The sequence below is a fragment of the Bufo bufo genome, chromosome 4 (assembly GCF_905171765.1).
Source record: "Bufo bufo chromosome 4, aBufBuf1.1, whole genome shotgun sequence".
Taxonomy (NCBI): Eukaryota; Metazoa; Chordata; class Amphibia; order Anura; family Bufonidae; genus Bufo; species Bufo bufo.
The window spans coordinates 9,087,265-9,113,174 of NC_053392.1; the positions used below are offsets into that span (position 1 = coordinate 9,087,265).

The 25,910-nt window shown below is 45.4% G+C and overlaps 2 protein-coding genes across 2 annotated transcripts in view; one reads left to right on the forward strand and one right to left on the reverse strand.

The window, feature by feature from the left end:
• Window positions 1-1,351, forward strand: part of LOC120998324 (aspartic and glutamic acid-rich protein-like) — a 2,513,920-nt gene extending 2,512,569 nt beyond the window's left edge. The window contains exons 17-18 of the mRNA XM_040428985.1: window positions 146-237; window positions 955-1,351. Of these exons, the coding sequence (XP_040284919.1) occupies window positions 146-237; window positions 955-1,344 (482 nt within the window). The 3' untranslated portion in view covers window positions 1,345-1,351. The remainder of the gene's footprint in view (window positions 1-145; window positions 238-954) is intronic.
• Window positions 1-25,910, reverse strand: part of LOC120998305 (gastrula zinc finger protein XlCGF26.1-like) — a 4,064,644-nt gene that overhangs the window by 1,605,606 nt on the left and 2,433,128 nt on the right. The window lies entirely within an intron of this gene.

Genomic DNA, 25,910 nt, shown 5'->3' on the forward strand with positions numbered 1-25,910 from the left:
AGGTTAAAGATGAATCAGAAGAGGAGACGGATTTATGGGGCGATCAGCAGTGTAAGGAGGGGGTCTGTCATGGGTCACCTGGATACTACTCCCATCATCTCATCATATGTAATCAGTCTTTTCTGTCCCTATGTGTTTCCTACAGATGGACTCATAGAAAGAAATCCCGCTGAGAGGTGTCCTCGTCCTCTGTATTCCCAGGACTGTCCAGAGGAGAAGCTCCCAGAGAACCATCAGGTAGATGGAGCTGAGCCCTATACACATCAATATAGGGGGGTCCTGCAGTTATAGAGGGGTCATAGATTGTGGGGATCTCTTATGTGGACCTGTTAGATTTCCCACCTGTCTGCTGTATTGTACTGAATTATTACAGATGACAAATCAGGGGAAATATCTGACTGATATTAACGTGGAAGAGCAGATGATGGGCGATCCCCCGTGTAAGAGTGAGGTGGAGGAGGACATTCCAGTGACCACAGGTATGGAATAATGAATGGAGGAAGCGAATTGGGAGGTTACTTCAGGTGAGGCTCCAACTTAGAGCTCCAGTAAAGTAGCACTGCAGGCAGTGAATCTGTTGTCTTGGCAAATTCACCACCGTGTGTGCAGGAGAGTCTCTCCATGCCCAGTGTGAGATCAGGTAGGACAGTAATATTGGAGGGACACTATAAACCCTTGCAGTAAAGTGATGCCCAAGTTGCATTGATGGGCTGAATAAATTTGTAGAGGACAGTCCTGGTTACCAGACAAGGTTTTGATGCTTATTAGATTTGTATCACTGAGTTTAGAGCAGAGTCCTGGATGCTGATCATGTTATAGAATGAAAACTATAGCAGGGTCTACTTCTGGATTTGGCAAAAAAAAAAAGTGTGTTTCTAGACCAATAGGAATGTTATAAATTTGTCTACTGTGGCTTAAAAAAACAATCACAAATTCCATTTTTAATCCTCGCAGAAAATCTCAGTAGGAACGTTGAAGAAAATTTCTTGTTATCACGGAATTACAAATCTGAAGATGAGGATCTCATGCAGTGCTCGACACAAGAAAACCTCATTACCAGACATGTACATATTGGACTTCACAATACTGATCTGTCATATTATCCGGCTAAGTGTGAGGAACCTTCTCCTGACCAATCACAGATTGGTGCCACAAGTACAGATCAGAAAGAGGAAAAAAGTTTTCAGTGCTGGGAATGTGGAAAACAGTTTCCATACCTCTCAGGTCTTTTTATACACAGAAGAATTCACACAGGAGAGAAACCATACTCCTGTTCAGAATGTGGGAAATGTTTTACCCGTAAAACAGGCCTTGATAAACATAAGAGAATTCACACAGGAGTGAGACCATATTCATGTTCAGAATGCGGGAAATGTTTTACAGACAAACCAAGTCTTGTCATACATGAGAGAATTCACACAAGGGAGAAGCTGTATTCATGTTCAGAATGTGGCAAATGTTTTGCAGATAGAGCACATCTTGTTATACATGAGAGAATTCACACAGGGGAGAAGCCGTATTCGTGTTCATTATGTGGGAAATGTTTTGCAAATAAATCAGGTCTTGTTGTACATGACAGAATTCACACAGGAGAGAAGCCGTATTCCTGTTCAGAATGTGGGAAACGATTTGCAGGTAAATCAAGTCTTTCTGCACACCAGAAAACTCACACAGGAGAGAAGCCATACACATGTTCTGAATGTCAGAAATGTTTTACTGATAAATCACAACTTGTTAGACATAAGAGAGTTCATACAGGAGAGAAGCCATATTCATGTTCAGAATGTGGAAAGTGTTTTACAAATAAGTTAAATTTGGTTATACATGAGAAAAATCACAAAGGAGAGAGGATGTATTCATGTTCAGAATGTGGGCGATATTGTTCAGATAAATCCAGTCTTGTTAGACATGAGAGACTTCACACAGGAGAGAGGCCGTATTCATGTTCAGAATGTGGGAAATGTTTTATTTCTACAGCCAGTCTACGGCATCATCAGAGAAGTCACATTGGAGAGAAGCTATTTTGATGTTCTCCTTGGGAAAATCAAATCAAATTTTGGAACACTAAGAGAATTTACACAGAGAAGAAACTGTATTCATGTATGGAACATGAGAAATGTAATAAGAGAAACAAATATGTTTAACCCATCAGGTTATTCACAGACAGTGCAGCCAATAAGAATTGAGTTTTTTGGGGGGAGAAGTAGAATTAGCCTGGTTCTTCCACCTAAATTATATTTACCTAAGATCAACAGAGAGGAAAAGCATTGTGGGTATAAGGAAAAGAAGAGGCTCATTTACTGTCAGAGCAGTGAAGAAGAATTGTCCCCATGAACTTTGCTCCATCTTACTGCATTCATATCTCCACCCACACTGCAGGAGACTCCAGAGTGACTTTCCATGGATTTAGTATTTTTCTTTTAACACGTCGACATACCAACAGTTTATTCAAGCAGTAAATAAATATAAAGGTAATGGAATTAAAGAAAATAATTGAATTTGCAGCAAATAGTTGTGCAACTTCATTCTGGGTTTGGTCTCTGATAATCAGTAACATAGTCAATAAGGTTGAAAAATGACTCAGGTCTATCTAGTCCACTGTAATCCTACACTGTTGATATTGAAGACTAAAAACCCCTGTAAGTTGGTCACCAATTGCCACAGACTCCAAATATTGCCTGACAACCAGAAAAAAGTATTTTTCGCCCCATAAGACGCAACTAGTTTTTAGAGGAGGACAATAAGAAAACAATATTTTTCGTTAGACCTCAGGTCAGACCAGCAGTCAGACCCCCACTGTTAATCAGACCTCTGCTCACAGCCCCTATCAGATCCCCCAATGCTAATAAGACCCCAATTAGACCTCAGCTCAGACCCCAATGTGAATGGCCCCCAATCAGACCTCAGATAAGAGCCCCATGCCTCTCATCAGCCCCCATATAAGTGCCCATGCCTCTCATCAGCCCCCATGCCTTATATGAGCCCCCATGCCTCTCATCCACCCCCATATAAGCCCTCATGCCTCTCATTAGCCCCCATATGAGCGTCCATGCTTCATCAGCCCCCATATGAGCACCCATGCCTCTCATCAGCCCCCATATGAGCCTCCATGCCTCTCATCAACCCCCATATGAGCCCTCATGCCTCTCATCAGCCCCCATATGAGCGCCCATGCCTCTCATCAGCCCCCATATGAGCATCCATGCCTCTCATAAGCCCCCATATGAGCCCCCATGCCTCTCATCAGCCCCCATATGAGTTCCCATGCCTCTCATCAGCCCCCATGCCTCATTAGTATTCGCCCCATGAGATGCTGGGGCATTTCCCCCCCACTTTGGGTGTAAAATGTGCATCTTATGGGCGAAAAATATGGTAAATCCCTGGATCAGCCTCCCTTCTCTGGAAATCTAGTGTCCGTACCTTGTAGATTGTAAGTCCTCGCGGGCAGGGCCATCTCTCCTTCTTTACCAGTCTGTAACTCGTCTTATTTATGCTTTTTGTCTGTATTATGTATGTGCACCGCTTATCATATGTACAGCGCCGCAGAATGAATGGCGCTATAATAATAAATAATATTTTTACGTTCGAGACAGACATCAAGGCCCCTTGAATTGACCATCACCACCTCCTCTGGCAGAATCAAGACATTTGCATGTTCCTAATACTGCAGACCAATGATCATGATCGGTCCAGAATACATGATGGTTGGGTTTTAGAAACCCTGCACCCGACCAATCCTCTGTTATCCCTTCGTCCTATGACAGCACCAGGGATCCACCTCCCAGGACAGGTATAAATCTTCACAGACGCCCCTCCTCCTCAGTGGTTTCCTGTCCTAGGAGGACAACCTACAGGTGCTTGTAATTTTCGGTGCGGAGTAGTTTCTCCCTTTTGACATTGCAGGCTGGCTGGAGAAGGTGTGCGCCAGGTGACCCCGCTCCACACACTGTGGAGGGAGATGGACGGCTGAAATACTGGGTGCGGAAGCCCTCTCTACCCTCTCTTCAACCCTCCCCGCTCTGTACCTGAACAGGATCGGCCATCCCGAGGACATGTGCGGCGCGGGCAGCGAGCGCAGGGCGGAAGAAACAACAAGGAAGTGAAGATCCGGGACGCAGGAAGGGGCGGAGCTTAGGTGGGAGGCGGCAAGTTTGAAAAGGAAGGAGCGCAGAGCGTCCACAGCAGCACATAGCTTCTGCCTGGCGTTCGTGTGCAGTCTCTAAGGATAAAGCCAGTATCCAACCAGTCTCCCCTGTGATCTTTGCTGGGGTCTTCCAGATCCAGGGCTATAGGGATATTTCCAGCATGGATCTCTGGATCAGACGGAATGGTCTCTGAACCCTTTTGTTTTCAGCAAGATTGTCAAGTTATGTTGGATGCCTCAAGTAGATCTTTTTGCCACCAGGGAGAACAGGAAGGTAAAAAGATTCTACTCCCTGTCTCCCAGGGATCGACCAGATGCGATAGACGCTCTGGTTCAGCCTTGGAGTCAGGGTCTATTATATGCCTTCCCTCCACTTCAGTTGATACCGAGGGTTCTCAAGAAGGTCAGGGAAGACAAAGCCAGAATCATCATGATTGCTCCCTTCTGGCCTAGTCGAGCGTGGTTCTATTGGCTGAGAGTGATGTCAGTAGCAGATCTTTGGGTCCTTCCGGAGATCCCAGATCTTTTTCAGGGTCCTATTGTCCACCCCCCTGTGAAAAGGCTCCATTTGACAGCGTGGCTTTTGAACGGCGCCTTTTACTAGATAGAGGTCTTTCTGAATCGGTGGTTGCTACCATGCTGTTAAGTACGAAGCCGGTGACTACTAATATCTATGCTAGAACTTGGATTACCTTTTTTAAGTTTCTAGGAGTCCCTCCTTGCACATCCTATCCTCTTCAGTTAAGTAAAATCTTGGATTTTTTTCAGAGAGGTGTGGAGAAAGGCCTAGCACTAAGTACTATCAAGGTCCAGGTGGCCGCTCTCAGTGTTTTATTCGATTACAGGTTGGCGTGTCATCCTTGGATTATAAGGTTTTGCAAATCAATATCTAGGAGTCTCCCTGCCAGGAATTTCAAAGCTCCTCCTTGGGATCTTAATCTGGTGTTAAGGGCCTTCGTTAAACCTCCCTTTAGTCCTGTAGACTCTCTGCCAATTAAGTTCCTGACCTTGAAATGTATTTTTTTGGTAGCTATTACATCAGCCAGGAGAATTCGTGAGCTTCAGGCTCTTTCCATTAGCCTTCCATGTACGATTTTTCAAGATGATTGTGTCCGTCTTAGGCCAGACCCAGCATTTTTTACCCAAAGTAGTATCACAATTTCATAGAAGTCAGGAAGTGATTCTTCCTTCCTTCTATGAGAATCCGAGGAAAGATGAAGAGGCAGATTTCCATTCTTTGGATGTTAGAGAATGTGTCCTACGATACCTAGAGGCTACAAAAGGTTGGAGGAAGTCCTCTTCATTGTTTGTCTTATTTTCAGGCCAGAATAAGGGAAAATCAGCTAGTAAAAGTACTTTAGCCCGTTGGGTCAAGCAGGCAATTTCTTTGGCATATCTTTCTATGCAGGAACCTGTCCCGTCTGGCTGGCCGGCCCATTCTACAAGAGCGGTAGCAACTTCCTGGGCAGAAATGGCAGAGGTTTCTATACAAGACATTTGCAGAGCAGCAACGTGGTCTTCTGCTTCTACCTTCTATAGACACTATGGATTAAACCTGTCAGAAGTGTCTAATCTTTCCTTTGGACGCAAAGTCTTTCAGGCTGTGGGCCCCCCCTAATTTTTCACTCTCTGGGATATCTACTGGTGCTTTCATAGGACAAAGGGATAAATGATCATTACGTACCGGTAATGTTGTTTTCCAGAGTCCATGACAGCACCACTTTAATTCCCCCCCTGTTTCCTTTTTACCTTACTCTTCCATTCTGTTCTTTTTGGTGTTGGATCCTGCATCACTGGGTGTGCGTTAAAAAAAAAAATTAATAATAATAACTATAATACTAAACTCGGATAATGACCGAAACCATGAGATGGAGCTGGTCCGGATGTACTGAAGATGTCTCTTGTCTCGTCTATAAAAACCACTGAGGAGGAGGGGCGTCTGTGAAGATTTATACCTGTGGGTTTCCTGTCCTGGGAGGTGGATCCCTCTCTCCTGGTGCTGTCATGGACTCCGGAAAACAACATTACCGGTACGTAATGATCCTTTTCCTGCATCCGCCCCTACATGTGAAATAGCACTTTGAACAGAGGTGGGAGCACAGCTGTGAGGAAAGCGTATCGGGCGAGCCAGGACACTACAGCTCAGCTCCCATTACAGTGGCTGTGAACACCAGTAACCAGGCATGGCCACTACTCTATAGACACATTCAGATTCTGTCTCCGCTCATAGTGCTATTTACCACGTGGGGGAAGATGCAGGGAACAGAGGATCAGTCAGAAATTTACTCGGCACATGCTGATGAACTATCCAGAAGATTGGTCTGGAAAAATTAGGAGAATGAATAACAACCAACCACACGACACCTTCTGTGTTATCGCTGGAAGGAACGTCTGGGGAGGTGGAAGTGCTTGTTATGGGCAAGAAGTGTGTAAGAATTGTGTAAAGCCCTCATGTGCTGTACAGAATAATGACCGTCAGCCCACCCTGCAAAAAGAAGCTGAGCTATTGCCAAACAACGGATTGGTGGAGGGAGGCTAAGGATAGGCCATCACTTGCAAAAAGTTGGACATCCCCTTTAAATATTTAAAGGATAATTGTGGGGTGGGGTGTGTTCCTATTATGAGCCTGCTGCTTGGGAATGACCAGAATAGGAGGGTAGAGGTTAGTGTGGCCCTGAATAGGAGTGGGCAGGTTGTGGTGGCCTTACATAGCAGAGGATCAGGGATGATGTGACATGTAACCACTGTCTGTTGACTGCAATGCTGGTTACATAAAGGACTGCATGAGATCAGGTGGAGGCGCTGCAGCCACAGGACCCTCATTCTCAGACATCCGCCAGTGCTCAGTAGATGAGGGGACAGAGGTTATTTTAGGAATCCTGCTTTTTCAAATATAAGCAAGCAGGGACATTACGAATTGCGGCAGCAAGACTGTCGGGTGAACAACCCTCATCAACCCTAGCGCTGGCCTCTGAGATATATTTAAGGACACACTGATCCACTGCAGCTGAGGCTCCACCAGAGCTGATCAAGGGTAGGATGAACTACTCTTAGGCCTCTTTCACACGGGCGTTGCGGGAAAATGTGCGGGTGCGTTACGGGAACACCCGTGATTTTTCCGCACGAGTGCAAAACATTGTAATGCGTTTTGCACTCGCGTGAGAAAAATTGTGCGTGTTTGGGACCCAAACCCGAACTTCTTCACAGAAGTTCGGGCTTGGGATCGGTGTTCTGTAGATTGTATTATTTTCCCTTATAACATGGTTATAATGCATAGTAAAACAGCGCTGGAGAGGTTAAAAAAAAAATAAAAAATCATTTAACTCACCTTAATCCACTTGATCGCGTAGCCCGGCATCTCCTTCTGTCTCCTTTACTGAATAGGACCTGTGGTGAGCATTAATTATAGTTCAAGGACCTGTGATGACGTCACTCCAGTCATCACATGGTACGTCACATGATCTTTTACCATGGGGAATCACCATGGTAAAAGATCATGTGACATACCATGTGATGACCGGAGTGACGTCATCACAGGTCCTTGAACTATAATTAATGCTCACCACAGGTCCTATTCAGTAAAGGAGACAGAAGGAGATGCCGGGCTACGCGATCAAGTGGATTAAGGTGAGTTAAATGTTTTTTGTTTTTTTTTAACCCCTCCAGCGCTATTGTACTATGCAGTCTGTATTCAGAATGCTATTATTTTCCCTTATAACCATGTTATAAGGGAAAATAATAATGATCGGGTCTCCATCCCGATCGTCTCCTAGCAACCATGCGTGAAAATCGCACCGCATCCGCACTTGCTTGCGGATGCTTGCGATTTTCACGCAACCCCATTCACTTCTATGGGGCCTGCGTTGTGTGAAAAACGCAGAATATAGAGCATGCTGCGATTTTCACGCAACGCACAAATGATGCGTCAAAATCACCGCTCATGTGAACAGCCCCATAGAAATGAATGGGTCGGTATTCAGTGCGGGTGCAATGCGTTCACCTCACGCATCGCATCCGCGCGGAATACTCGCCCGTGTGAAAGGGGCCTTAGAGAGGCAGGAGTATTGGAGGCAGCAGAGGGGCTTGCCCACTCCTCACCGTCTGCGGCTCAGTAGCTGTCTGTGCAGGTGAGTTGGCAATAGATGAGGCACCCTCTGATCCTTCATCCTCCATGTTATCAGTTCTACAAGAGACCAAAAACACCTCATATGTGAAGGTTCTCATTCATCCAGGCCATGGTATGTCAGTAGAAATAAGCCAGAGCTCCCACACAGATCATGTTTCCCACAGTGGACATATTCATCTGAAGTTAGCCTAATAAACTCAGTCATGCAAATCAAGGAGCAGCTCACCTTCTCCTCCCTGTTCTATTACAGTGTGTGGATGATTGATTGTGGAGTAACTACAGTGAAACAGTGTCATGTAAGCCAAATACCCCACTAGCACTAGTAAGAATCCTCACCCAATGCCATGGAGGTAGGCAGTTGAGTTATTACTTATTAGTAGGTCTGGATCCTGTAATTATGAGACCCCCCCTTTTTTGTGTGTGAGCAGCTACAGCTGAACATGTTAAAAAGACCTCGTTCTTGGCAACCCTCTGGTGCTACAAGTGTCCCATGCGGTGTCTGAAATTTTGTAGCAAGCCCAAATCAGACACCTGTCCACGGCTAGACTCACCAAATTTGAGATTTTACCTCTCCCTCCTAGGGATGAGCGAATTGATTCGCATACAACTTCGGTCCAAGTATTAGAATGTATTGGCTCAGGTGAGCCGAAGTTATTACTTCACGAAGTCTCGCGTGACTTCGCGTAATAACTTCATAGATTAATTTTTACTGTAAAATGGTTCAATTTTCCATTGGTTCCAAGGTACCACTTAGTAATAACTTCAGCTCATCTGAGCCAATACATTCTAATACTGTACGGAGCGCTCCGTACAGTATTGGACCGAAGTTGTATGCGAATCGACTTCGGATGTTTCTGGGTTGGCCAGAAGCCTTGACAGTGAGCACCTAGGACTGGGTTATATTTGCCCCAACAGCAATAGGCAGACTACTCTACCCTGACCTTATACCTGGTGGAGTTGCATGAACATCTGTCAAAGGTACATTTGCAATTGGCGACTCCCCCCAGTGCTCTCCAATAACACGCGTCCTAGGTGTAGGAATGCTGAGTGGTAAAGTGCGGCATAAAATGCCTCTTTATGTGTGTCACGGTGCTCCTACCTGGATACTCCTGGACCCCAGGCTTTGGCTCCGAAGCAATAAATAGGGGGAATAATTTAGGGATTTGAAGAAATAACTTGAGTCCAGACGTTGAGATGAAGTTCAACAGCAGCTTTACTTTGCATAAACGTTCTCCAGAACGGTTGACAGGCTTTGTCTTGGTTCCAGCAGACTTTAGCATGAAACTAGCAGGCAAACTCAACACTGCTACATCTGTTTCTCTCTGACTCTGCTGTACTGACAGGCTGACTGTATAACTCAGCTTCTTCTGTATGCTGCACTTCTCTCTTTAGTCGGACTTAACTTCAGCCGAGGAACTAACCTCCTGGCTCCTGAGGCTTCAAGCTTTGGCCTCCATGGCCAGCAGAGCTTAAGGTGCTCTGGCTGGTGGGGGCACGTCCAGCAGAGACGTGCCCCTGCACACCCTTCCCCTAGCTGGGGGTAAACTAGACTAACCCTAACTGGTCCCCACCCTTCCTGCAGGAAGTAGGATTAGTCCACTTTCCTCCAGAGGGGGATTAGAATGAAATGGAAAGCTCCATTCTATCTAAGTACAGCTATGCCGTGTTTGCTGCCACCTGCTGGTGAACCAGGCACATTATATGAACAGTTGCAAACAGATTAGGAATGCACAGTGTGGAGGACCTGAACATACATAGATGGCATTGGTGTTAGCCCAATAAAGACAGTAGCAGGGTGTAGGAGTGGTAACACCACTCTGGGGTGTTACACATTCACGTGTTTCCTCTTCTATACCAGATCAGTACAGGTTGGAGACCTCAGTTCTCCTCAGGGGCATCTCCTTCTCCCTGGCTGTGATGCTGTCCAATTGCGGTGGACCACCCAACAGCCAGGGAGAAGACGCAATATAGGTGAGAAAAAAAAACAATAGCACCTTCAGTTGATGTACTACTTACTAATCTACTAGTTTGAAAGAAAATCCCATGAAAGGTCCTCTTGAAGCATGACTCTAGAGTATTTAATGCCGCAGATTCATTGTACAAGTCATTCTAATTGGGAAGCCAGTCAGATGACTAGCGAAACATCTTTAAGAAAATAAAAAAGTACAAGTCCACTTGCTCTGACTTATTACTGCAGAAGTAAAGACTTCCTACCTGATAATGTGATACGTTTCCACGATTAATCTCTGGAAAGAATGTACAATGAAGTGTCCAGTGCATTTCCTAACTTTATGCAGACAGTGAAATGCAGCACTGTATGGCATCGAGGAAATCTCCATAATAACTTCATATGTTAAAATACATGTTCCATGGATCATGTTCTTCACCCACGTCAGCCCCTTTAAATAGAGCGTCCACCTCCCACCTTCCTCAAAACATTTTCACCGAGGGTTGCGCGGAGATGTAAAATTTTATTCTTCCGTTTTCCTTTATGTGCATGAAAAACACAAGCAATCCGGATGGGAAAAAACGCACACACTAAACGCAATTGCAGACAAAACTGATTCAACCTGTGTCACCAACTTACCTGTCCGGGCTCCAGCACTGCGTCCTGGGGCTGCAGTGTGGCCGCTGGTTGAGACACATTGCCAGGCCGCGTCCCCCATGAAGCACTACTAGGCACACCACCTGATGATGCAATGCATCCATAGCAATAGAGCGCTCACTCTGTCCCTTCCCGCACGCTGAGTGAGGTTAATGTTATTTGGTTTAGGTGCGTCTGGTTTTGCAGGCTGAGTCACAGCTCATTCAGCCTATTCTGGTGCAACTTGTATGTTGGTCCAATGGGGCACCAGGTCCATGGACCTATTAGGTCTTAATTCAGGGACTCAACACCCTATTTAAATCCCATGCTGGCAATATACTATTTCCAGTTATAGGCTTTCACTCCATAGCTGTGCTTCTGGTTCTGTTCTGTGTATGTTTGGATTGCTTATTGTATTGACCTCGGCTTGCCTTTGACAACTCTCTGTTTTATGATTAGGTTCTGTGTTTCCCATCTTATTCTGACTTTGGGTTGGCTATCCTGACTACCCTCTGTTGTCTGATTTTGTACTGCATTGTCCGCCTGGTTCTGACCCGTTCCTGTTCGACTCCGTCTTTGTGTAGTTTCTTCTCTGTGTGTGTTTTAGTCCTGCACTTAGAGTAGGGAATATCGACCAGTTGCAGACTTGCCGCCTAGGGCTTGCACTGCAAGTAGTCAGGGAAAGCGGGCTGGGTTCCATTTAGGGATCACTGTCTGTGTGTTCCTGCCTACTGTGCCGACATTATAACTGGCCATACATTTTTTCCAGGAGACCTAGTATTATGGACACCATGGCAGCACTAGCCACCCAGATAAAGGGTATTGCCCAATTAGTCCAGGACTTGGCAGAGAGGGTAGAACAGCACGAGTCCTGTCTCCCTGTGGTTTCGGCTCCCTTATCAGTAGAACCTAAGGTAAAGCTCCCTGATTTCTGAGTTCTCTGGTGACCATAAAGGTTCAGTCTTTTTGTGGGAGAGTTGTAAATTGTATGTCCGTCTGAGGCCTCACATGTCTGAGACAGAAGCCCGAGGGTGGGCATCATTATGTTACTAATTCACGTAGACTCGCAGAAGTGGGCATTTTCCCTGTAGCCCAACTCCCCTGGGCTGTTTTCTGTGGATCACTTTTTCTCCTCATTAGGTCTCTTATATGATGAGCTGGACAGGGCGGCTTATGCTGAGAGCCAGCTTCTGTCTTTTAGTCAAGGCAAATGACCGCTAGAGTAATACTGTTCGGAATTACGTAAGTGGTGTACTCCCTCTGGGTGGAATTACCCAGCTCTTAGGTCACAATTAAGGCTGGGACTCTCTGAAATGCTAAAAGACCTTTTGGTTAGCCATCCGTCCCCAGGTTCCACTGACGAGGGAATGTCTTTAGCTATTAGACTTGATAGACATCTTAGGGAACGCAAGCAAGAGAGATCTATGTCCACCCCTCTTCTCTGTCCCTAAACCTTCTGTATCTAAAGTTCCTGAGAAGACCAGGGAGCCTATACAAGTCAGGGCCATGTCCTCTCAGCAGCGGAAGGAACGTTGCCGGATTGGATTGTGCTTTTACTGTGGCAGCTCTGCCCATCAACCGTGGTCCTGCTCCGTGAGACCAAAAGGCTTCAGCCCCTGAGTGACGATTGGGGAGGCCACTCAGACGCGCAGGTATTTCCCAAAAAATATGATAGAGTTCTCTTGCACGTTAATTTATCTTCACAGGAAAGGTCCGTCTTTGGTCTGGGTCAACCCGGGAGCTGCTGCAAATTTTGTCTCTGCTTTGGGTCTCATGGTCTGTAAATTACCTAAACCCATTCCGGTGTCTGAAGTGAATACCACTCCATTAGCCAGAGGATTTATTGAATATCAAACTCTTGATTTAGTTATGACAGTTGGATCTATACATTCCAAAAAATGTTCATTATATGTTATGAACAATTTGTCTGCTGACATTTTTTTAGGTTTACCCTGGTTAAAGAGTACGTCTCCCCGCTCCAGACATGCCTGTTTTAATAGCTTCATGCATTCCTCATGTAATAACAATTCTGGAGCCTCCATTCTTAAGGCTCTATGTTGTGCATTTCCTGTATTATTTCTACTAGAAGTTATGAATGAATTGCTAGCAGTCTGAAGTAAGGGTACAGAGGGGTGGTAACAAGTTGGGGGGGGGGGGTGTCCCTGCACAGTCTCACTCTATCCAGTCACTGCTGCCTTTTTTCAGACTGTATAGGGATACGCTGAGAGTAGACTGTGTTGATACTGAACCTGGTAACATTCTATCTCCTGGGGTTGTTGTCGCCACCATTAGTTCTGATCTGAAATGAGGTTGTCAGGAGTTGTCTCTCAATGATCTTCCTTCTGGTAAATGGCTTGTGCCTCCAAACTTACATCTCAAGTTGTTGGAGGAATCTCATTGTTCTGGCAGGTCACCCAGGTATTGCGGGGACTACATATCTGATCACTGGGGCCTACGTGGTCTCTTAATGTGGGTGCCTTTGTCTCTGTGTGTGATGTATGTTCCCAGGAGATTTCCTTCTGGTTTGCTTTGTCCCTTGTCCATTCCACAGAGACCCTGGACCCACATCTCATTGGATTTCATTACGGACCTTCCGCCCTCCCAAGGGGGGGGTCGGTCGGTCGTCTGGTTGGTCATAGATAGATTCTCGAAGATGTGTCATCTGGAGCCTTTAAAGAAACTTCTTAATGCTAAAGAATTAGCTATGATCTTAAACATCCATTGTAGAGGTGTCCAGTTTGTCTCGAGATTCTGGAGAGTTTAGCAACAAACTTGGGATCAAATTCTCCTTCTCATCTGCTTTCCATCCATGGAGCAGTTTTTAAGGTGTTTTGTTTTTGATTGACAAAATGAGTGGCAAAGGTTTTTGCCTCTAGTGGAGTTACAACCATGTCAGCTCCTCTAGTAGCATGTCATCTTTTTATTGTAACTATGGTTTTAATCCGCGTTTTTCTTCTGTATCTGGGTCCAGCTCTGTAAACCCTGCTTGGTATGGCTTTCTACAAAAAATGTATGTCTGTTATGGAGTCTCATGGAGTTTTGAACAAACTTTTCATCCCGATGGACTTACAAGATGTAAAGGTCCCCTTCTGGTAGACAAAAGTCCACCTTGGATCTGGCTTAAGTTTCTACAAAGATCCTTGGGCTGACTGGCTGGTCCTCCTTTGAACCTCTGGTAATATCCCCACTATGAGGCCAATGCGGTATAAATCGATGATACTGGCACCTGCGTCTGCCCTACAGACCATGCAACATATAATTCTGGTGCCTCAGATACACTTCTTGTTTCCAGGATATCATCAAGCACGTGTGATGTCACCTTTTATTAGCCTGAGCATCTGCTTCTGCTTGAAAGAAGCACCGTCAGCTTAGTCCTGTGACCAGACAACATGCAGAAGGCAGCTAGGGAAAATAATGCCAAGGAACCTTAGCTACATCCATAACCTTCAGGTGTGTGGAGCAGGGAACTCATTGCATATTCCAAAACCAGCGCACCAGTAATACCAAAGGAGCAACTACTCTCACTGTTGGGATAGTACCTGGAAACAATACAGGTCTCCTCATTCCAGGACAGGAAACCACTGAGGAATGGTCGGAGGCTCTGCCTTTTAATACTTAGATTTAAAGAAGTTGTTCACCTTTTTGCAAGTGATGGCCTATCCATAGCCATCCCAAACCCCAACGATCAGCTGTTTGGCAAAAGCTCTGGTGCCGGAAAATTTCCAGAGAATGAATGCTGATCCAGGGATTTCTTCAGGTTATCATAGAGTCTGTAGGGAATTTTTCTTCTAATGTGAGAATTGGTGACCACCTATTTTTTTTTCTTCATATGAATTAACGATGGAAGGATTATAGATTGGACAAGATGGACCCGAGTCTTTTTTCACCCTTATCTACTATGTTAGTAAAGGTGGATTTAGACGGGCAGATTATAAGGAATGAACGTTCCTGTGAACGATCCTTCCCGACAATCTGCCTGTCTGAAGGTGCTTTAGATTACTCGATGAACGAGTCAAATGCTTGTTCACCTGGTGATCCTGTTGTTCACGCAGGCACCTAAATTACAGTTTCTGGGCAGCAGATTGTCCTGTCTAAACAGTTATCTGCTGCCTAGAAACAATGCAGATGTATGAGAATAAGCGATTGCAATAATAGCGATCCCTCGTCCTCATATTGTAGAGGTGATCGCTTCATATTAATGCAGTGCTTCACCTCCTCCACTGAACGAGCAGCTGACTGTTGGGAAGAAGCGCTTCCATCCTGACAATCTACTGCTCCTCAGCAGGTCTAAGGCATTGGAGTCAAATGAATGAAGTCCAGGGACCAAATATTGCAAATTACATTTTTCACTTTAATTCCATTACCTTTATTTACTGCTTGAATAAAGAAAAACTATTGCTAGGTTGACAAGTTGAAAAAAAAAAAATCAATACAAAATCATTGGGGTGTCCTTCCTTTTCCACTTTGTCCCTCTGGATTCTCCTGCAGTGTGGGTAGGGGTATGAATACAGTAAGAAGAAGCAAGGCTCATGGGAACAATTCATCTTCACTGCTCTTCCAGTAAATGAGGCTCTTCTTTTCTTCCTCATATCCACAATACTTTTCCTCCAGGGATCCCGATCACTGTTGATCTCAGGTAAAATATAATTTGGGTATTTGACACATCCAGACTAATTTTACCCCCGCCCCCTTGAAAATATATTATTACTGTCTGTGAATAACCTGATGGGTTGAACATATTTGTTGCTTTTTTTTTTTTTTACATTTGCCATGTTCCATACAATACAGTTTAATCTCTGTAAATTCACTGAATTTGTAAAACATTTTCTTTATAGAGGACATCAAAGTAGCTTCTCTCCAGTGTGAGTTCTCTGATGACGTCTAAGACTGGCTGTAGAAATAAAACATTTCCCACATTCTGAACATGAATACGGCCTCTCTCCTGTGTGAAGTCTCTCATGTCTAACAAGACTGGATTTATCTGAACAATATCGCCCACACTGTGAACATGAATACATCCTCTCTCCTTTGTGATTTTTCTCATGTATAACCAAATTTAACTTATTTGTAAAACATTTCCCACATTCTGAACATGAATATGGTTTCTCTCCTGTGTGACTTCTTACATGTTTCATTAGGTTTGATCTATCAGTAAAACATTTCCCACATTCAGAACATGAATATGGTTTCTCTCCTGTGTGAACTCTCTTATGTCTAACAAGTTGTGATTTATGAGAAAAACGTTTCCCACATTCAGGACATGTGAACGGCTTCTCTCCTGTGTGAGTTTTCTGATGTATAAGAAGTTGAGCTTTATTTGCAAAACATTTCCCACATTCTGAACATGAATATGGCTTTGCTCCTGTGTGAATTCTCTCATGTACAACAAGACCTGATTTATTTATAAAACATTTCCCACATTCTGAACATGAATATGGCTTCTCTCCTGTGTGAATTCTCTTATGTATAACAAGAGATGCTCTATTTGCAACACATTTCCCGCATTCTGAACATGAATATGGCTTCTCCATTCTGTGATTTTTCTCGTGTGTAATAAGAATTTGTTTGTCTATAAAACATTTCCCACATTCTGAACATGAATATGGCCTCTCTCCTGTGTGAATTCTCTCATGTCTAACAAGACTGGATTTATCTGAACAATATATGCCACATTCTGAACACGAGTATGGCTTTTCTCCTGTGTGAACTCTCATATGTCTGCCAAGTTGTGATTTATCAGGAAAACATTTCTCACATTCTGAGCATTTGTAGGGCTTCTCTCCTGTGTGAGTTTTCCGATGTGCAGAAAGACTTGATTTACCTGAAAAATGCCTCCCACATTCCAAACATGAATATGGCTTCTCTCCTGTGTGAATTCTCTCATGTATAACAAGATATGATTGGTATTTAAAAAGTTTCCCACATAATGAACATGAATACGGCTTCTCTCCTGTGTGAACTCTCTCATGTATAAGAAGATGTGATTTCCTTGTGAAACATTTTCCACAATCTGAACATGAATACGGCTTCTCTCCTGTGTGAATTCTCTCATGTATAACAAGTTGTGACCTATTGGCAAAACATTTCCCACATTCAGAACATGAATATGGCTTCTCTCTTGTGTGAATTTTCTCATGTGCAACAAGCTTTGGTTTGTCTATAAAACATTTCCCACATTCTGAACAGGAGTACGGTTTTTCTTCTGTGTGAATTCTTCTGTGCATCAGAAGACCTGAGCGGTATGGAAACTGTTTTCCACATTCCCAGCACTGAAAACTTGTTTTCTCTTCCTGATCTGTACTTGTGGCACCAATCTGTGATTGGTCAGGAGAAGGTTCCTCACACTTAGCCGGATAATGTGACAGATCTGTATTATGAAGTTCAGGATGCACATTTCTGGTAATGAGGTTTTCTTGGGATGAGCGCTGCATGAGATCTTCATCTTCTACTTTATCATTCTGTGATAACATGAAGTTTTCTTCAGAGTTCCTACTGAGATTTTCTGGTAAGATTAAACATGGATTTAGTGATTGTTTTTTAAGCCACAGTAGATAAATGTATAGAATTCCTACTGGTCTGTTTTAACACAAATACAGTTCTGTTTTAGCCAAATCCAGAAGTGGACCCTGCAGGAAGATGTCCTTCCTTTATAGTTTCAATTCTATAAAATGCATCAGTAATAGTGTCCAGGACTCTACTCTACACTCAGTGATCACTTTTATTACATAAGCCCAGACCTGATACAACTCAAAAATCTAATAAGCATCAAAACCTTGTCTGGTAACCAGGACTGTCCTCTACTTCTACACTTCTATAACACCCGACATCTGATGACACCTACCTGAAGCATAACAGCCATTACTACATGTCTCCAGCCTTTATAGTGTAGTGGTAATGTCATCTACAACACCTGGCATCTGATGACACCTACCTGAGGTATAACATTACTTCTACACTATAAATGCAGGAGACATGTAGTAATGGCTGTTATGCTTCAGGTAGGTGTCCTCAGATGTCAGGTGTTATAAATGACATTACTTCTACACTATAAATGCAGGAGACATGTAGTAATGGCTGTCATTTATAACACCCGACATCTGATGACACCTACCTGAAGCATAACAGCCATTACTACATGTCTCCAGCCTTTATAGTGTAGAAGTAATGTCATCTATAACACCCGGCATCTGATGAGACCTACCTGAGGTATAACAGGCATTACTACATGTCTCCTGCATTTATAGTGTAGAAGTTCATGTCATCTATAACACCCGGCATCTGGTGACACCTACCAGAGGTATAACAGCCATTACTACATGTCTCCAGCCTTTATAGTGTAGAAGTAATGTCATCTATAACACCAGGCATCTGATGACACCTACCTGAGGTATAACAGCCAATACTACATGTCTCTAGCCTTTATAGTGTAGAAGTAATGTAATCTATAACACCCGGCATCTGATGACACCTACCTGAGGTATAACAGCCATTACTACAAGCCTTGGTGGCTTTGACAGTAAAAAAACGATCTTGACATTTGTCATAGGTGGCCCCCTATCAACATGGATTGTAGACCTTTAAGGCTATGTACACCTTTGAGGGCATTTTTTTATATTATTGCATTGTACTCATTTTAAGCTAAAAATATATATTTTTTATTGGTCTTTATTAAAAACTTTGAGCCCCTTTCTCTGTACAGCTTGAGAGGCTTTGTATTTTTTACTTTCCGTCAAGCAGCTCAGTTGACTACTCCGGATCTCTGATCTCTCGTAAATACTCATTATAGCTCCATTCTTATCTTATTGACCTTTAGAGATAAGGGTTATTAGATGACCAGTACAAAGTGAAAGTGAAAGTACAGTGGCCAGCGCTCGGCTATTTTGGGCACAGAAATGAAATTTAATGAATGGAGGGCAGCTGCGCATTTGCAGTGCGTCCTCCTTCACTTTGCCGGTTGCGTTTACAAGATAGGTGCGGGTCCCACCACTTTTTGCAGGCTCCATTCTCAATGTAAGTGCTGGTCACAGCAGTGATATGCCCTCATTGTCCCCGATGGGAATACCTCTTTGTTGTTAAACTGGTTTTCTCAGAACCCAGCTATTAGTGCAGTTTATTGGAGCCGATGCACACAAAAACTTGATGCTAAGCCCAGTGTTCAGCCTGGAGCATGATAGAAGAGCTTAGAGAAGATTTCTAAGTGTTATAGCAGTGGGTGTGGAACCCCAATGTAACCAGTGGTGTCAGCCTAAGGGTGTTGTCCTGGCAGTGCCCTTTTATTCACCCATTATTCCCTATACAGGGATATGAACTTCACTGCAGAGGAACTACCTGCTGGAGTAGTCTCTATGTGGTCGACAACTGACCCACACGGGCCAGAGACAGTAATGCAGGACACCAAGGGGTCTGGAAAAATCAGTCAGGGACAGGCTGGGGTCAGGGCTGGTAGGGTATGTGCAATATAGTATATGGCCCAATGTCAGGGCAGGAAGCAAAGCGTCAATATATAGGACAGGCACAGATCAGGTTAGGCAGTGGAGGGTCAGAATCCAGGAATCAGGCAGAGGTTAGTACACGGGCAGACAAACAGTACACTTTTGCAGGAAATAGCAAGCTAAATAACCGACTGCTCAGGCAGCCTCCGATAGGGGAAAGTGAAGTACTCACATGTGGACAGCCATACTCTCATGTGAATTTGGATGTGAGCCACTGACCCTTTCAGAGCAGAGGGAGCACTTGTGCAAGCCCTATGACCTGCAGGGAAAAGACTTGCTGGCAAGAGCAGGCTGCAGCCTGCCATAAGACACAAGACCATGGTTTGACCCATGCCAAAGAGGCTGACGAAGATCAGCAAATCTGGGCCAATAGAAGAAGAACAGGAGGGTGAATGGACCAGGACTCACACCCACCTGAAAGAGCAGAGCGGCAGCAGGTATGGGCTACTAATATAAAATTATGTGCAGTGACAGCTCCCTCCGCTCCTGTACATAACACTGTGGTCACTGCCCGGAGTGCTACTTTACTGGAGCTCTAAGGTGGAGCCTCACCTGAAGAAACCTCCCAATTCCCTTCCTCCATTCATGATTCCATACCTGTGGTCATATGGACTGGAATGTCCTCCTCCACCTCACTCTTACACGGGGGATCGCCCATCATCCGCTCTTCTTCATTCTCCACTTTAATATCAGTCACATCTTCCCCCTGATTTGTCATCTGTAACAATTCAGGACAATACAGCAGACAGGTGGGAAATCTAACAGATCCACATAAGAGACCCCCACCATCTATGACCCCTCTATGACTGCAGGACCCCCCTATATAGATGTGTATAGGGCTCAGCTCCATCTACCTGATGGTTCTCTGGGAGCTTCTCCTCTGGACAGTCCTGGGAATACAGAGGACGAGGACATCTCTCGGGGGGATTTTCTGTAGGAAACACACAGGAACAGGATAGATTGAATATATGTGATGATGAGATGATGGGAGTAGTATCCAGGTGACCCATTACAGTCCTACCCCCCATTCTCCTTACCCTGCTGATCATCCCATAAATCCATCTCCTCTTCTTCTTCATCTTTAACCTCAACCTTAATATTCATCAGATTTTCATCCTAAAGAAGAGAAATGTAAAATAATCTTTGGTTCAATCCCTTTCTGGTCAGATTCTGGGGAGACTTCAGCTCCATCTACCTGATGGTTCTCTGGGAGCTTCTCTTCTGGACAGTCCAGGGAATACAGAGGATGGGGACATCTCTCGGGGGGACTTCTCCTCCTGGATCCATCTGTGGAGACACAAGCACACAGTGACTGAATACACGGCCTCCTGTAGATCTGTCTATAGATCAGACTCTTCTCTCGGCTCGTTTACTTCTAGGTTTAGTGATTGGGGCCTAACTAACAATGTTCTGCTCCTCAGCAACTTTCTGCTAAACCCCAAACTAATGCAGTCACCCCACACAGAAATCCCAGGCCTGGAGCTGCTCTTCCATCCAGAGACTCTGCTTTCACTCCTTCCTCAGGGAGATCCATTCTCCACAGGTGGAAGACACATAATAATATTTATTTTTATGGCGCCAACACATTCTGGAGCACTTTACATTTTGAGGGAGAAGATGTTCAGGCAACATCAAGACTAATAATGATTAAAATATCAAGTGAGGACCCTGATCACAAGAGCTTACAATATACGAGGAGATACAAAAGGAGTGAGGACCCTGATCACAGTATAAGTGAGACATTACAGGGTTCTGATCCATTGCTATGACAGCCTGGGGTCTTGTGAATTCTCCCAGGCCTGTCATAGAATGCAGCCTGTGAAGCCATGGCTGTGGTGGTGCTTGACAGGCAATCAGTAAAAGCCCCATAGACTGAAATAGTATTCTGTTACCAGTTATTCCCTAGTTACAGGATAGGAGATAACTATTAGATCTGTGGAGGTCCTTCTGTTGGGACCCCCACCAATAACACGAAACAGTGACCCTTTACCCTTCGGAGCCCCCTGAAATGAACCGAGCGGCAGCTTGAGCATGTGCACTGCTGCAGTGTACCAGAGCTCGGCTATTTCCAGAATTCCTTTAGAAATTCAACAAAAACAGTTCAAAATGGAAATTATTTGATCAGTAATTCCTATTCTTCTGGAAGAAGACATTGGATCTGAAAGATGCCTATCTCCATGTCCCTGTCCTCGATGAGAGCTGCCTTCAGGAATGCTCTTCATTTGAATATCACTCTGAAGATTATGACATTACATAGGTTTCTTATCAATTACAAGTTCTGCCTAGTTCCAGCAATACCTTGTGTTTTTTGGGGGGTTCCTAATGGATTCCTCCAGTATAACCATCAAACTGTCCCCTCAACGAGTCTCCAATATGGGAGAAAGACTCGGTTGGTTGGTTGACTACAACCCCCAGAGTTCTAGTCAGGACAGTTGTGAGTATTTTAGGTCTAATAACGTCATTAGATGCAGTTCCATGTGCAAAGCTCATTTCTGCAGCCTGCAGAGGGAAATTCTGTCCCAGTGAGACAGATCGAACAGCGGTTTAGACAAGTTTATGATGATCTGCCACCAGGAAAGATCTGGAGTGGTGGTTAGTCCACTCATGCCTTGGAGATGTCTCCCCAGGTTATGGTAACTACACCTGCATCCAACCTGGGTTCGGAAGGCGGAGGGGCTAATCACAAGTCCACGCAAGCAGACTCACAACCAGAGGTGCTCTTCATCCAGCTGGAAAGAACTGGAAGAAGTTCAGTTAGCCCTCATTCACTTAAATCTCTTACGGATGTAAGCGATTGTATTACGTCCTGGGCAGAAGAGTTTCTGGAAAACTGTAGGCGGTCCTTCTGAAGGGTCATCTGAATGCTCAGCCGGAAATTTGTGAAGCCAGGAAAATGGAGGTTCAGTTATCCTGATGTGATGGCCACATCTCGGAACAAGCAGACTCGCCAGGTTTGCTTTGTGACCCAGCATGGTCATCCAGAGACCATCAATGTCCTGTCCCTGAACTGTAAGAACCTGCTAGTGTATGTGCCTCTTATTCCAAGAGTTTTAAGGAAGATTCAGTAGGAAGGAGATATTGCTGTAGCAATTATTCCATTTGGTTTCCTCTTGGATTAGAGCTATCTATGGATGGTATCTGGACGCTACCAGTAATTCTGGACCTGTTATTTCGGGAGGGATTGACACATCCATATCCTTCTCCACTGTGAGGAACATGACTTGGGGATCCTAAGTAGCAAAAGTCTTTCTGCCCAAGTCGTGAATACCATCTTACGTTCTGGTAGTAATTCCACTTCTATGGTATATGGTAGAATATGGAAGAAGTTCTCTTCTTGGTCCGATGTATGTCCATCTTTGCTCCCATCAGTGCTTCAGGAAGGTTTTAGAACAAAGTCCGGCTCTCAGGTGGTTAGGTCTCCTGACCTGCTCTGCCCAGGCCGGGCTGTGTTCACACCCTCCGAATATGCAGCAAAAAGTCCAATTGGATCCAGCGAGTAAAATAAAGGAACATTTTATTTCTTCCATTAAAAATACAGGCGACAAATCCTCAGATAGATAAGACTGATGTGTAGGAGGACTTGTTGCTGCAGGTTTTAATTTAGGCCTTAAATACAATACTGTAAAAGACAACGTCTCAGCCATTCATTATCGGAGGCTTCATTTTCCAATTAAAGGAGATTCCTCAGAGTTGAAGGAATTCGAGGCCACCGCTCAGGGCTCCGGTTTCCTCCTGAAATCTGCCTTTAATGCTTCAGCATCTGACCGCAGCCCGGTGGGAGTCTCTGCAGGAAGTCGATCTACGTCTACTTACCTGAGAGGGCGAAATACAAGCATCATCTTCTAAGGATCCCTACCTTAAAATTAATCTGGATTGTCTGATATTGAGGACTGTTCTGAGTTTTCTAGCAAAAGTGGCTTCGATCCGGAATATTAATCAGGAGATCTTCCTTCCTAGCCTTTCCTGTGTCGTGTGCCACCTTACAGACTCAGGGAAAAAGGCAATTTTGGTAAGTAAATCTGAACTATATATTCTCCTTTCTCCTATCCGTGCACCACAGGCTGCTCCATCTGCACCACCAGCCCTCACCTTCTCCTGCACCACAGGCTGCTCCATCTGCACCACCAGCCCTCACCTTCTCCTACACCACAGGCTGCTCCATCTGCACCACCAGCCCTCACCTGCTCCTGCACCACAGGCTGCTCCATCTGCCCCACCAGCCCTCACCTTCTGCTGCACCACAGGCTGCTCCATCTGCACCACCAGCCCTTGCCTTCTCCTGCACCACAGGCTGCTCCATCTGCACCACCAGCCCTCACCTTCTCCTGCACCACAGGCTGCTCCATCTGCACCACCAGCCCTCACCTTCTCCTGCACCACAGGCTGCTCCATCTGCACCACCAGCCCTCATCTCATCCTGCACCACAGGCTGCTCCATCTGCACCACCAGCCCTCACCTTCTCCTGCACCACAGGCTGCTCCATCTGCACCACCAGCCCTCACCTCCTCCTGCACCACAGGCTGCTCCATCTGCACCACCAGCCCTCACCTTCTCCTGCACCACAGGCTGCTCCATCTCCACCACCAGCCCTCACCTTCTCCTGCACCACAGGCTGCTCCATCTGCACCACCAGCCCTCACCTTCTCCTGTACCACAGGCTGCTCCATCTCCACCACCAGCCCTCACCTTCTCCTGCACCACAGGCAGCTCCATCTGCTCCACCAGCCCTCACCTTCTCCTCCCCGGTTAGGGTTACTCCGCTCCAGGCTACAGATATGGATGCCACTGATATCAGATGGAGGAGGGGGTCTGACACCTGACACTCCACCGATCAGCTGTGTGGAGAGACCTCTGCACAGCTCAGTCTGAGGCCGCAGTAATCACCCGAGCGCTGTGGCCCCTTCAGCCGATCAGCGAGGGCCCCGCGAGTCACTCATTATCTCTAACAGTCCCATAGAGATGAATGGAGCGGCAGCACATGTGACCACGGGGCCCCTGCTCTGGTTATTGTCGGGGCCCCAGCAGTCAGACCTCCACTGAGGAGACGCTTATCTCCTGTGTAGAGGGGGAAGTCTTTATAATGGGGCCTCCCCTTTAAGGAGTCGTTCTTCCCTGAGGACCTTTCCTGCAGACCCCGCGGTGAGTCCGGCCAGCAGTGGGAATCATATTTCCCGGATCCGTGACAGACGTTTATATGTGGAGACCAGAAACAAAGAGGGAAGCAGGGGGAGGGGAGCAGGTAAGAGGAACAGCCAGGTGTGGGCGGAGTCACTGACAACCCCTTTAAGACTTCACCAATAAGGGAAGTGACTGTGAACACATCCATCTACACAATGTGTCTCCTCTTACCTGCTGATGTGAGGGGATCCTCCATCCTGACTGCTCCTCAGAACTCTCACTCCTCCATGGACAGAAAGATGAGCTGAAGGACCTGTGATGACGTCATCATCATGCGATCAGAGCAGAAGGGGCTGGAGCATATAAGTGGAGAAAAGTGGTGGAGTGAAGGACCTGTGATGACGTCTACATCATGTGATTATAAGGGGCGGAGCTTAGTAATGAGGTGGTGAAGGACCTGTGATGACGTCTTCATCATGTGATGTAAGAGGGCAGAGCTTAGTAAAAAGGTGGTGAAGGACCTGTGATGACGTCATCATCATGTGATCAGCCCAGAAGGGGCTGGAGCATATAAGTCGAGAAAAGTGGAGGAGTGAAGGACCTGTGATGACGTGTGCATCATGTGATGTAAGGGGGCAGAGCTTAGTAATGAGGTGGTGAAGGACCTGTGAAGATGTCACCATCATGTGATTTAAGAGGGAGGGGCTCACCAGTGAAGTAAATAAGAGGCGGTTAAAGATCTCCCATAAGGTCGCCTAAATATATTATGAGGGGGTGGAGCTCAACAGTAAAGTGGCCAAGTGGTCGCGGAGGACCTGCGATGACGTCACGGTCATATGACATTACAATGCTCAGTAATTTAAAGTGGTGAAGAACCTTTGAGGACATGGCAATCATGTGATCTGAGGGGCGGAGCTGAGCAGTGGAGAGCAGTGGTGGTGAATGACCTGTGATGAGGTCACCATCATGTGATATGAGTGGGCGGAGCTCAGTTATAAATACCCTGTGAGGACACTATGGTCATGTGATATGAGGGGCGGAGCTGAGCAGTGCGAGGCTTTTCAGAGGCGGTCCTATGGGAGCAGCAGGTAGACGGCGGCTTCTTCTGTCCTCAGTATAGGACATGGGGGTCCCAGTCCGGGCTCTTTGGAGCTCTTGTGAGCGCAGCGCCGTACGTACTATAGTGGCTGTGCTTGGAAGTGCAGCTCAGCCCCATTGACTTGAATAGGTCATGTGACTGTTGTATGGCGCTATAGACCTGGATTACTTATAATCATCATTATGGTTTTCCAATTTGTCCGTGATTTTGGCAAAAGTCCAGAAAAAAGATTCCGGTTGACAACCCAGATGTTGGATCCCGGCCGATCTGATATTGAAGATTTATCAGGATAATTTACCAGATAAACCGTGATATAATCAGAGAGGAGACGCTGCTCCTCAGACGT